Consider the following 14085-nt stretch of genomic DNA (forward strand, 5'->3'; position numbering starts at 1 on the left):
TCCAGGTAAATAAACTCCATCTTGACCTTAATTGAAAATGTTTTGAAGGGATTGTTGCAGTCTGTTCAGTTCTCAGAAGTATATCAGGACAGTTTGACATTTTTAGTGGAGTAGCTGGTCTTACTGATAGCATGAAGCCATTATGTTTTGTTTTTTCTTTCTATTTTATCATATTCAGGGTTATGATGAGGAGCGAAACTAAATTGTAAACTCTTCCAGACTACCGAGCTTCCTCGAAAATAAGACCAGGTCTTATATTAAGTTTTGCTCCAAAACATGCATTAGGGCTTATGTTCAGGGGATGTCATCCTGAAAAATCACGCTAGGGCTTATTTTTCGGTTAGGTCTTATTTTCGGGGAAACACGATATCTCCAGGTATAACTTCAAATGACCCTTATGGTAGCAGGAATAACAACTGAAAGCTCCTCAGTTTATGTCTTCTGTGGGAATATTTCTGATACTTGGGAGCAGGGAAAAGGAGACGGAGCTGGGCGGGGAGATGTACCCAGTGTTGTCAGTTATTCACTGAAATCTATTGTCTCATAGGCAATGGGGATATGTCATTTTTCTAATTATATACTGCCTGTGACTGTTCTTCTGGGAATGTGGAATAAAAGGAAAGTGAAACCAGAGATGTACAATGACTGACTGTTATAAAACTTTAATAATTAATTAGAGAACATCTATGGTACCGCAGGGTCAGGGTGCAAGGAAAATTATTGATCCGTTTAATATATAACGTAGGTAAAGCTTGTTCCCGTTTATGTGTTATAACACTTCAACTGTTATTGTGCTTGTATGAGAGATGGCTCCTAATAAACAGAATAGCCAGTGATGTATGGTGCTATTGCTTAACTCCTCTGTATGAAATTCAGTGAATTCCTTTACATTTAAATTGGAACATTTATAAATTAGAGAGAAAACTTCTTCCCAGACCTCAGCAGATGTAGAGAGTCACTCAATATTATAAGAATGCTGCCCCTTTCTTAAGGTAGTTAAGTGTGTGTGTGTCTGTGTGTGTGTGTGTGTTTTGTTTTTGCTCAGAGCCTTCTCCCTTTTTTAAAAATTAGTTTTAAAAGACCAGGGTTTAATTTTTGCCAGTTTGCTAGTATGAAAGCATAACTGTTTAAATTTGCAGATCTCTGATTACTACTATTTACATGTTTGTTGGCTGCTGTGTTTCCTCTTTTGTGAATTGCTTGTTTATTGGGAAATGCCTTTGACCATTTTGCTTTGGGGTTGTCTTTTGAGCCTTTCTCTTTAAAAGGCAAATTTTAGTTTTTGTACTAAGAAACTACATTCCCAAGCAGAATTTCTTCCTCAGATCCTGAGTGCTTTCTGATCAGAAACAGAGTTTGGTAAAGAGCCCTCTCTTATTGTCTGGCTGCTATATAAATGCTGTTTTTAATAAGTACCAAAAATATATTGAAGTTTGTCCTTGGATGAGAGTTTATCACTGTTGGCCTTTGGGTGAACTTTGAGCCTGAGCTGTTTCATTCAAGGCAGCATGATGTCATTTAACTCACAAATTTCTCTGTTGCTAGAAAAAGGCAACATGTTCCCCTAAATAACCTACAGGACTGAATAATGCTGGCACAACATTATTCACCTCTCAGGTCTCCACTAAAGACTTCAGCATGGTACAAGTTTTATTGTTTGCGCAGGGTTGGTGGGGCTGTGTAGAGTGCAGGGGCAAACAAAAGCGGTATCTGGTCCTGAATCTGAAGTATGCTCTATTCCACTGTCCACTCAGCTGCCAGTATGACCCAGCTCACACTCTCTTTTCCAAATAAAAACCTTTAGCTCCATCTTTGTTTCTTCACATTAAAAGACTAAGTTTCTTCCTAGATCTATACATTCATAATATGAACGTATTTGAGCGTTTTCAACAGAAGCTAACACAGAGAGCTCTATCTCACGTGAAGAACTGGATACCATTTGGGTCAGCATTTCTCCCCTTATTTGTGAAGCAGATTTCCCTGATTCAATAGCGTCGAGATTCATGTCAGGAAGGAGAACAGCTTTTTAACGTCTCCCAAAGCTGGGGACGTGGAGTTCACTAGCAGCAGAACCTGTAGTTCATTAGCTATGTCCTCTGAAGCTTCCAGAGCTCCAGCCATGAGAATTTATTGCTGGGAGTTCAAGAAATGTAGGGAAGAATAGAATAGTACAAGAACAGAACAGAACCAAATGGATTTTCCCTTCCTTTGTTTCATAAATAAGCGCTCTCCTGTGTTCTATATTATTCTTTGTGTTACTTTATGTAAAAAGGATGCTTATAACCCATATGTGGTTAGTCTTTTAACTTTGATATGCGTTGTCAAATCGTTTTTCTTTCATTACTTTAAAAACAAATGGTACTGGGAGCAAATAATTATTTTTTTTATTCTTTCATCTTAATGGAACACCTAGACCCTATGTACCCTGTTGTAAACTCTGTAGTTAAGTGTTATTTTCCTGAATATCTAAACCATATCATATATGCTAAGAAAAGCAATTACCTGCCCTAACGGAAGATACATTCAATATACTAATGATAAAAATTTATCTTCTGTCTTCTATTTAGAAGACTAGATTTGTTGCAGACAAACTTAGGTCATTGAGATCTAGCTATCACATTTTGGGTATTTTTGAAAGACTTTGATTCCTTGGAATTGAGGATATGCTGTTATTGTTTTGGAGAAAACACCCTGAAATGTCAACAGGTTAAAATTTCTTCAGGACTAATAATAATCCATTCTTGGAACCTTGGTTCAAACTTACATATCCTAACCTACAGGTATTAATCTATATTCATTCCATTAACCAGCGTTAAAAAGGAGACTTCAGAGTGTCATTTTAGATATCTGTTAATACAATGTTTAAAACTCTTTAATTTAGCAGTTATTATTTGAATAGCTTAATACTTTGTACTTATAGTTTAGCAGTATCTAAATCTTTTTACTTCTAACTTTTAAATGCTATATTTTATATGGGTAATTTCTAAAAATTCTATACCCATTGATTTTTACATTAAGGTGCAGAAGACGTCTAAAAATTAAAAAAATTAAAAAACAGAACTTGTGCAAACTATTTATAAATTTGAAAAGTTATATTATGAATTGATACACTCCGTTTCGGCATGTTGAGAATTTTGTTATGTGGGAATCAGACTTAGAAGCATTATCTGAAGACTATTTATTCTTTTTTTTCATAATTTTACTATGTTGTTCTCTGACCTGGAAGTTTTTTGGGTTTAGATTAACATGACTAATTTGCAAAGGTCGGCATTGAAGCAGTTTTATTTTTGTTTGCTTTGCACATAAACACACATTTTAAAAAAGAAACACACCTATATACATACCCCCATATATCACCGTAAGAGAGCGAAATACACGTAGTGATTTTTTTTTTTTTTAATCTTTTATTTACTCCCTATAGGCATGATCTGCTTTCTTGAGAACACAATATAAACAAAGTTTGGCTCACAGTTACCTCATAATGATCTGCTCATCCTGCCCTTGCTTGTTGATCTATACTTATCAAATACCTGTGTGTAGAGGAGGTATGTTTGAAGTTGTGTTCTCCGAAGTAAATTGACAGTGTATCATTTTTAGTTAGATGGATAGGCTTGTTTTAAATTATAATATTTTACTAGTAGAGATAAAGGTAGGGATAGAACATGGCAGACATTTGTAGTTCAAAATTCCATATTCATTTCTTGTCCCAAGCTTATTCATTATCTAAGAACTGTTGGTAAATGTAAAACATACTAAACATTTTTCTTTAGATAGAAGATATGTATGTTGATCCATTAAACTCAGGCTTGCAAGATGTGTGACTTTATTTTTCTACAAAGAAACTCTCTGAAGTTCTCTTTCGCTCCACCATTCTAACAAATGTGGAAAAATTAATCTCAGTGAATTATTGCCCCCTCCAGAATTGCATCTAAATTTGATAGGGCTTACAGTGCAAAGATGTGAGATGGCAGAAGTGGGGACATTTTATCCTTATTGTAACCACTGAGATGTCCCAATTCCCTACCTAATCATTGGTTATTATTAACGCATGTAGTCTCTGCAGCATCCATCCTTATTTCTACTTCAAAGCCTGTAAATTATTTGAAACTTATTCATATTACTCTTGGACACACAGTAATATTATTATCACCCAATCCACCGGGATTGGAGAGGATGTCACGGACGGGCTGTGCAGACATACTATGTACATACCTCTTCTACTCTTGCCTTGAACTCTACCCAAGAATAAACGTGATTTTCCAGAGCTGTTCATCAGTAACACTTCTGGGGTTCTGTCAATTCTTACCCTTCCTTGGGGACCCTTTTTTGTCTCCATTCTGTTTGCAGTACTCTTATTCCAATTTCAGAATATCTTCCCTAATGATTGGTCAGGGATCATGGAAGCTTTGCTCTTAATTATACGTTTAATCTTTTTTTGTATCCCAGGTCAAGGTTTTGAATTCTTTAATTCTGTTTTCATTGTGACTTAGTATGTCATGGCTTCCCCAAGGTAGTGAAGATGGACTGTTCTTCCTACCTGGATTGGGGAAAATGTTAAATGTAAAGAAATGTGAGGGAGAGAAAAGGATATTTACTTCATATTGAAAAATGTTACCCCTCAAGACCTGTATTTTTATATTGTGATACTTGTACATGCTTCAAAGAATTCTTGAATGGAAAACTATTTTTAAGTGAACATGAGATATGGAATCGCTTCTTACAATCTCAGAATTCAAGATTCAAATTTAATTTTTCATAGATATATATTTGGTATTTTTACCACTTTCTTTAGAAAGTGGAAGGGGTTTGGGAGGAGGAGGATTCTCCTTTTCCTTTTTAACTTTTCACTATGGAAAATTCCAAACATGTACAAAATTAACAACCAATAATATAATGACTCCATGCACCCATAATCCAGCTTCAGCAACTCGTGACTAATCTTGTTTCATTTGTAATCCTACTCTTCATCCCATCCTGGCCACTGGATTATTTTTAAGTTTTTCCCATTTGGATGATGGATAAATAAATGTCCAACCATCTTGGTGTCATTACTTCCGAATCCAAAACTCCATCCATTCACTTAATACTTATGGAGTGCTTATTCTGCAACAGGTACTACCAGCCGAGGCTCTGCATATATAGAATGCAACGTTAAACTCTTGGGAAAATTCACATTAGTTAGTTACACAAGGGGATAATTTCTCACTTCCCCTTAAAACTTTCCAATATCTTTCCATCACAAATTTTTTTTAAAGGCCTATAAGCTGCTCTTCCGTTCTTGCCGCCTTTGCCTTACTTATTAATCTTCCACTCTCAACCTGCCTTACCACCCCCAACCACCCTGGCCCCCCATTTTTTACTTAAACATTTCCTTTTTGTTCCCACTTCATAATCTTTGTACTTGATACTGTGTTTGTAACACTTTCCACTCAGATATCTGCATGATCTATTCCCTCACCTCTTTAAAATTTTCTCTGCCCTCAGCTGCTTTCCAAAGGATGGCCTGACCTCTAGATATTTGTCTTTAGTTACCTTCTTGACTATTTAGGGGCTGGGGTTCTGAGGGATCTTCTTGCTCTGTTCTATATTAAGAATTGAACATAAAATGTGTTTGTTAAAAAGATGACATGGTTTGGGAACAACTCAGCCTTTTGCAAACATAAATTTGCTTACCAGTTTTTTGTTTTGTTTTGTTTTTAAGATTTTTATTGGGGAAGGGGAACAGGACTTTAATGGGGAACAGTGTGTACTTCCAGGACTTTTTCCAAGTCAAGTTGTTGTCCTTTCAATCTTAGTTATGGAGGGTGCAGCTCAGCTCCAGGTCCAGTTGCCGTTGTTAGTTGCAGGGGGTGCAGCCCACCATCCCTTGCAGGAGTCTACCTGCAACCTTGGGGTTGAGAGGACGCACTCCAACCAACTGAGCCATCCGGGAGCTCAGCAGCAGCTCAGCTCAAGGTGCTGTGTTCAATCTTAGTTGCAGGGGGCGCAGCCCACCATCCCTTGTGGGAGTCTAGGAGTCGAACCGGCAACCTTGTGGTTGAGAGCCCACTGGCCCACGTGGGAATCGAACCAGCAGCTTTCGGCGTTAGGAGATCAGAGCTCCAACCACCTGAGCCACCTGGCCGGCCCCCTGCTTACCAGTTTTGCAAAAGACACCAAAGTTATTTCCAAGAGGATGCTTAAATATTAATTAGATAATTATTATGATATTCTTTTCTTCATGATATCATTCAAAATCACAAAAAATTAGGTATTATGCTTTGGTGATCACTTGTATTTTGTGCCAAATGCCTCTCAGCTGTAAAACTATGATTTTGAAGAACGAGTAGTTTTCACCACTGCAAACCTTGCACTTTAATACTATATATCCCCCTCTGGTGAGTAATTGACTGTCTTAGGTACCATTTCTTTTCTCCCGTGAGTTAAGATAAGGTGTTTGTGAGTATATGTCCTATCTTACGCTAGGTTCTTCTCTGTCTACATTATTTCTATCTGTTTCACTAAGATTTAGTTCTTCAAAATACCCTGTCCTAGCAAGAGTGCGGTGAGATTAGCATTCTCAGTCACTGCTCATGGAAATTTATAACTCTTTCTGGGAATATGCATTAAGAAATTTAAATATGTCCCTATCCTTTGATTTCATTTTTAGGAATGTAGCTTAAGGAAAATGCACATGTAGATATATATATAGATATATATATATATACATACATATCTCTGGGTGGTGGAAATTATGAAATTATTTTGCTTCTCATTCTTTTCTATTTCTACCACATTTCTTCAATACTCACCTGCTTTTCTTCCTCCTTTTCCCCCCTTGTATTTCTTTTCTCTATCTCCCCCTAGCACTTCACGGCTTTATTTTTCTTAGTGTTAAAATGATATATGGAGGCAGAGAGTATATGGGAAATCTGTATGTTCTGCTCAATTTTGTTGTGACTCTTAAGTTGTTCTTAAAAAATAAAGTCTATTTTATAAGAAAAATAAGCAAATAAATAGTATGGGACTTTAAAGAAGAGGCTAAGTTTTTATGGGAATCACACTTGGTTCACAGTAGGAACTCAGTAAGTGTTTGTTGAATCATTTTGTTGCTTTGACTAAGCAATATTCCTCTGCATAAGAAAGCAGGCTCTTTGTGTTTTAAGCTTATATCCTACCACTTAAGAATCAGAGAAACTACTGAAATATCCAAGAAAACGAATTTTTTTCCTTTTGGATAAATGGAATGGTTCAGGAATTAAAAGTGTTTTTAAATTAGAAATGCATTTGTATGCCTTCCATGTATATGAAAGATTCTTAAAGAATCTATATTTGACAGTTATTTGAAAAATCCCTTCCTAAATTATAGGAACTGCATCGAATTAAATCTTTTTTCTGTTAATTGGAGGTGATTTAAATGTCCTAAATCCTGAAGGCTGGAAAGTACGCTGGTGCGTGTGTAATGGAATCGTCCCTGTTCCTTATGTACTGGTGCTGTTAAGGTGTAGTTAGTTGTTTATTTCTTATACAGTGAAATATGTTATGATTAAATTCCTGTAGATATTTTTTTAGTGTACTTTTAATTGCATATCTTTCTTATTCCTAAAAAAAGAATTCAGTCTTTCTTGTTCATTAGTTATTTGAATTGCCTTTGTTCATTAAATGTCATATTTTATCTTACAAATTACCACAGTCTCCAGGATGGTGGTCCCCACCTTCATTTTTCCACCTCAAGGATTAAAATTGTTTAAATACGTTTTCTTTTTCCTGTAGTGGTTCCCCCTGGAAGTCCTGGGCCCATGACTCGGCATGGGTCCTATGACAGTTTAGCTTCTGACCACAGTGGACAGGAAGATGAAGAATGGCTGTCTCAGGTAAAACTCTTGAAATGTTAGAGTGAAAAAAACCAAAAACAGAAATCCATTTTCTGTGTCTGTTCTTGGATTTTAAAAATTGTTTTCCCTAGCAGTAAATGGACAGAATTGGAAACTCTTTTTAGGATTGTAATAATCAATTGTCTTGCCATATTGAGAATTTCTCATCAATACTACTGCAGGAATATATACACCTTTACTTTATACACACACATGCGCGCGGGTACATTTGCTTTCATATAGAGGGCATAAAATATGCACATCTTTCAAACAATCCATTTGTATCCCTTAGGACCTTGGATTTTAGTCGGATACTTTGAATTACAATAAGAATTGGCCTTATTAAAACAGTGAAAGTCATTGAACAATCTTTGGGATTTGTTTTGTGGAGCCAACGTTTTCTGAAGATTGGGCCCATACTTTGCTTAGGCAAGTTCAGCATTCTAATCTGCACAAGTCCTGGTTGTGCCCGATGGGGTTTCTTTTCCTAAACTCATGTCATGCTGTTTCCCGTGGTCTCTACACCAGTCCTGCAACAGCTTCCACGGACCCTTCCTCCCCTTGCCAGGTGAAGCTGTCTTCATCTCCAGGGCTTTGAAATCAAAGATACTTGGGCAAATTTCAAAATGATGAGATTACACATGACTTCATTACAAATGCTGTTATGTCTGCCTCAAGTCTGACATCACTTGGTGAAGTTAATGACCTGTCTCAGGTTACCAATCCAGCGGCTTTTCATCAGACAGGTGCCTCCGTGGAGGCAGGGTGCAGTTTCATGGCTTCCTCAGGGAGGGTAGCCCGAAACACTAAAGGGAGTCTGGACACTGGAGAACAAGATGGTTTCTAGGTGACACATTTCATCACACCTGAAATACTCAGAGGAAGCTCCTTAAAGGAGGGCTAGTACTTCAGTTCCCGGCATATGGAGGCACATCCTTTCTTGAGGATATCACAGTAAAGTTTTAAAAAAGAAGGCTGGCAAAGAAACCACTGTCCTTCACTTTTCAACTTTTCAATTCAGAAAGGGGTCATGTGTGCTGTCAGTGGGAAAACACATACAATATGTTTGTGCTGCACACACCAGGACAGTGGATAGGAACATGTGGCCATCGCCTCAGTAAAATCGCACGGGCATCTGTTTACCTCTCGGCTCTGTGGCACGGATGGTTTTGAGCTTGAAACACAGAGAAGGCTTTATCTGTGGCCTAATTTACATTGCTGAATACAACTCTGTTCATCAGAAATCGTTGTCCTAAATCGGAGTAGTTTTTTCCTTGTGATCAGTGGGAATGTGAATATTGTTCCAAGACCAGACGCTTTGGTTTTTTTTTTTTGTTTGTTTGTTTTGTTTTGTTTTCCCTTTAGGACTTACAAACACAGGGCTGCTCTCTGTGAACCTTTTCCGTTATGTTTTGTTAAGAGTTAATCACCACAGTCAGAGAAATGTGATTAAATATGAAAGAATTCAGGGCAAAAAGAAGGCACAAGGGAGGTCACTTCCATAAAGTATGTACACAGACATGGATGTAGCAATTACAGGACGTTGAGAAATAGTCTTTCACCAAAGGTTTGCATATTTAGTCACTTATTCACATTCTTCATTTGTAAAGTCAAATAATATATTTGTTTTCAGGTTTTACCCAGTGTCTTTTACTCTCTACTTTGTCTTTAGAATGTTTAATATAATATGGGCAAAATTCCCTACCCCTTCCACAGAGCATGAAGCTCATAACGCATTATGGTTTTACTGTTTCGCAGCCCTTAAAATACCTGGTGTCAATGTTCATGGTAGTTGACAAAATACTCTAAATTAGTAGTGGTATTTTGAAGACAAATCTGGTTTGAGAGAAAATGTATAATACTGGCTTCATTTAAAAGTGGATTTGGGGGAATTTTGAGGGCAGTATAGTAAGTATTGTAATATTTTATTGTGGAAAGAACCTGGGCTTTGGGTGTTGAAAGTTATTTTTCAGATGTTTTCTTTTCCATGGCTCGTTCAGGAACGACTTCCAGTTTGTCATGAGCTTGATCCTCAGTGAAGGAATTGCTTTTAGTCTGTGCATTTATAGGTGTAGTATTCAGTGCATGCCCACAGGGTGGTAAGTACTGTCTAGAATGAGGGGGAAGCGTAGCCTTAGGGAGCCGAGGCTACTTATATGAGGCAGGCAACTGGTCCTTTTATTGTCGTGGGATTTTTGTGTTGTCTATGTGTGGGTTGTGTGTGTGTGTGCATTTACATGTATGTACACACACACACAATGAATTTTTTATTTACTTTTGGGAAAACCTTCAGGAGGGATACAGTGAATGTCTATTTAGTGAATGTCTGTGATTGTCATCGCTTTTTGATTGTGGTTGCCCTGTCCATCTCTCCACTTGGTTAAGATGGGCTTCTTGGAGGATGTGGGTATTCAGAGATGGGGTGGGGAGACTGTGAAAGACTTTCAAAGGGAGGTCATAACACATGTAAATCATAATTCCTAATCTGTTTCAGGTAGAAATCGTAACGCACACTGGACCCCACAGGCGGCTGTGGATGGGTCCACAGTTCCAGTTCAAAACCATCCATCCCTCAGGCCAAACCACAGTCATATCATCCAGTTCATCGGTGTTGCAGTCTCATGGTCCGAGTGATACTCCGCAGCCCCTTTTGGATTTTGATACAGATGATCTTGATCTCAATAGTCTCAGGTAAGAAATAAGAACTAGGGAATCTTTAGACTGGATTAATATGTGTATGTTCCTTTGTAATGAGCATCTTAGGTAATAATTCCGTTTCCCCTTTTGGCACAGTATCGTGTTGCAGACTATACGCATTGTGAGTCAGATTTATTATTGTCGCTGGGGGTCTTATGTGGAATCTCATCGCATCCAATAAATATCTGTGTTTCAGACTGTGTTTCCCTGTATCTAATATTCAGTACACTGCTTAAGCCATCTCATTTTGTGATATCGTACTCACATTTCTAACTGCTTAAGGTCTGATGATATCCTCCTTTCCTGATCTTTCGGATGTTTTATCTTTCAACTAAACTATATCTGTCCTAACCCTGTATAGTTCTTCTTTTAGGCTTTAAAAAGTTTTTGGATGAGAAAGTGTTGATACCGTGTTTCCCTGAAAATAAGAGCGGGTTTTACATTAATTTTTGCTCCAAAAAACACTTTAGGGCTTATGTTCAGGGGATGTCATCCTGAAAAATCATGCTAGGGCTTATTTTCCAGTTAGGTCTTATTTTCTGGGTATAAATTCACTTATAGTTTATCATCTATCTATGTGTTTTTCATCTGCTATGTTCTCTGATCCTCACTTGTATGATTCATAATACATGGTTTACAAAGTAGTATGCTTTTTATTATTAGGGTTTTTGTTGTGTGTGTTTTTTAATGCAACTGAGAACTTTTTGACTTTTGCAGTTCAGGTTTGCTTAGCAGTTCAATTTGTTACACTGAGTTTGACATATTTGGGTACAGCAGACAATGAAGGGCTCAGTACAATGCACTTTAATCTCCCTTTCCTTGTCTTCTCTTGAAAAAAAAGTTCTATAGTGTATCTTTATTTGAATCTAAAATAGCCCTCTGACCTTTTCCTTGCATCTCTTTTTAAAAACTGTGGGAAAATGTATTCCACTCAGATATGGAAATATGTTTTTATCTACCTCTTTATCAACATTGATAACAAATCTTTATATCAAAGCAAAAACTGTTGCAGAGGCAAATTAGGCCTAGGTGTTTTTAAGAATCATTCCTATAATTGAACATGCCTCCTTTAATACCTTTTTTTGTGTTTTAGTGTTTTGTTTAGTTTGCTTTGTATTTTATTTCTTCCATACTTTTTTTTTGTTTAGCATATTTTCTTCCCCTTTCTAGAAATTTCCCCAAGGTTTCACACAATAGTGACAATACAGTGGGTGATAGACCAATTTTCACTGGTAGCAATTGTAAAATATAGTCAAGTTGAAATAGTCAATCCATTTTCAGGGAATCAAGTTAAGTCAGTCCTCAACTTAGTGATTCAATGCATAGTCATTCATGTTTATAAGTCAGTCAGTTACTCAGATGTTAGTAATAAGGCATTTCAATTAGATGACTTATAAGACTATGTTTATTCGCTTTACTGAACTACTCACAAGACTCTCCCCGCCCCAACCCTTTTTTTTTTCTGATGATTGTTACCTTCTATAAGATCCTGTCCCTTTTCCTTGGAGGACATCTCCAGCTCCTGTATATACAGCTCTGTTCCTTTGTTTTGTGATCTCCTCCAGCTTTTTAATTTTATTTATTTATTTATTTATTTTTAATTTTATTAGTTTCAGGTGCACAAGACAAAGCAGTACTTAGATGTTTATCATTTATATCCCTCACACTGTGTGAACCCCCCTTCCCCCATCCACTATCCCTCTGACATCGCACAGAGCCATTACATTTCCACTGTCTCCATTCCTAATGCTGTACTCCGCTTTCTGTAACCATATACATACACATATATACATATATAAAATTATAGTTGGCATTCATTATTGTTCAGCTTCAGGTGTACAGTGCAGAGATCAGGCATCTACATCATCCCTGAGGTGGTCTCCCAAATGGGACACATGTCCATCGGATACCCTACAAAATCTTTACATTATTAGTTATGTTCCCCAAATTAATTTTCAAAACCCCGTGGCCATCTTGTGGTTACCGACTATTTTCTAAACCCCTCACCTCCCCACCCATCTCACAACCCTCAGTTTTTCCTCTATGTCTCCAAAACTGTTTCTGATTAGTTCATTCACTTATTCTTTTCTTTAGATTCCGCATATAAGTGAGATCATATGGTATTTGTCCTTCTCTGTCTGACTTATTTCACTTAACATACATAATGTTCTCTAGGTCCATCCACATTGTTGCAAATGGTAAGATTTCTTTCTTCCTTATGGCTGCGTAATACTCCATTGTATAAATGTACCACAGTTTCTTAATCCAGTCATCTACCGATGGGCATTTCGGTTGTTTCCAGGTCTTGGCTATTGTATATAGTGCTGCAATAAACATAGGAGTGCATAAAGATTTTTGAATTGGAGTTTTGGATTTCTCTGGATAGATACCTAGGAGTGGGATTGCTGGATCATAAGGTGGTTCCATTTTCAGATTTTTGAGATACCTCCATACTGTTTTCCATAGTGGCTGCACCAATCTGCATTCCCACCAACAGTGCACCAGCGTTCCCTTTTCTCCACATCCGCACCAGCACTTGTTGTTTGTTGATTTATTGATGATAGCCATTTTGACTGGGGTGAGGTGGTATCTCATTGTGGTTTTTATTTGCATTTCTCTGATGGTTAGTGAGGTTGAGCATTTCTTCATATGTCTGTTTGCCATCTGTATGACCTTTTTTAGAAAAATGTCTCTTCATGTCCTCTGCCCATTTTTTAATTGGGTTGTTTGTTTGTTTTGGAGTTGAGTTGAGTGAGTTTTTTATAAATTTGTGATATTAACCCCTTATCAGATATATCATTGGCAAATATCTTTTCCCATTCAGTAGGATCCCTTTTTGTTTTATTAATGGTTTCCTTTGCTGTGAAAAAATTTTTAGTTTGATGTAATCCCACATGTTTATTTTTTCTCTTACTTCCCTCGCGCGAGGGGATATATCAGTAAAAATCTTACTCCAGGTAATGTCAGTGAAGTTTCTTCCTATATGTTCTTCTAGGAATTTTATGGTTTCAGATCTTACATTTAAGTCTTTAAGCCATTTTGAATTTATTTTTGTATATGGTGTAAGGAGGTGGTCCAGCTTCATTTTTTTGCATGTGTCTGTCCAGGTTTCGCAGCACCATTTATTGAATAGACTGTCTTTACCCCACCGTACATTCTTGCTTCCATTGTCATAGATTAAATGGCCATATAGGCATGGATTTATTTCTGGACTCTCTATTCTGTTCCATTGATCTATGCGTCTGTTTTTATGCCAGTACCATGCTGTTTTGATTACTGTAGCCTTGTAGTATAATTTGATGTCAGGTATTGTTATACCTCCCACTTTGTTCTTATTTCTCAAGATTGCTGAGGCTATCCGGGGTCTTTTATGGTCCCATATAAATTTTAGGATTGTATGTTCTATTTCTGTGAAAAATGTTGTTGATAGGAATTGCGATGAATATGTATATCCCTCCAGCTTTTTTAGTTACTCTTTATTTCAGACATAGCCCTTCATCTAAGAGCTCTCTCTAACTTACTTCTTTAGACAATG

The 14085-nt window shown here is 37.1% G+C and overlaps 1 protein-coding gene across 25 annotated transcripts in view; it reads left to right on the forward strand.

Moving 5' to 3' along the window:
- The window catches only part of BCAS3 (BCAS3 microtubule associated cell migration factor), a 519095-nt gene that overhangs the window by 251554 nt on the left and 253456 nt on the right, over positions 1 to 14085 (forward strand). For all 25 annotated transcript variants that reach the window (XM_074320579.1, XM_074320576.1, XM_074320587.1 and 22 more), the window contains 2 exons: positions 7753 to 7853; positions 10348 to 10544. In XM_074320579.1, coding sequence (XP_074176680.1) covers positions 7753 to 7853; positions 10348 to 10544 — 298 coding nt within the window. The remainder of the gene's footprint in view (positions 1 to 7752; positions 7854 to 10347; positions 10545 to 14085) is intronic.

The sequence above is a fragment of the Rhinolophus sinicus genome, linkage group LG15 (genome assembly GCF_036562045.2).
Source record: "Rhinolophus sinicus isolate RSC01 linkage group LG15, ASM3656204v1, whole genome shotgun sequence".
Classification (NCBI taxonomy): Eukaryota; Metazoa; Chordata; class Mammalia; order Chiroptera; family Rhinolophidae; genus Rhinolophus; species Rhinolophus sinicus.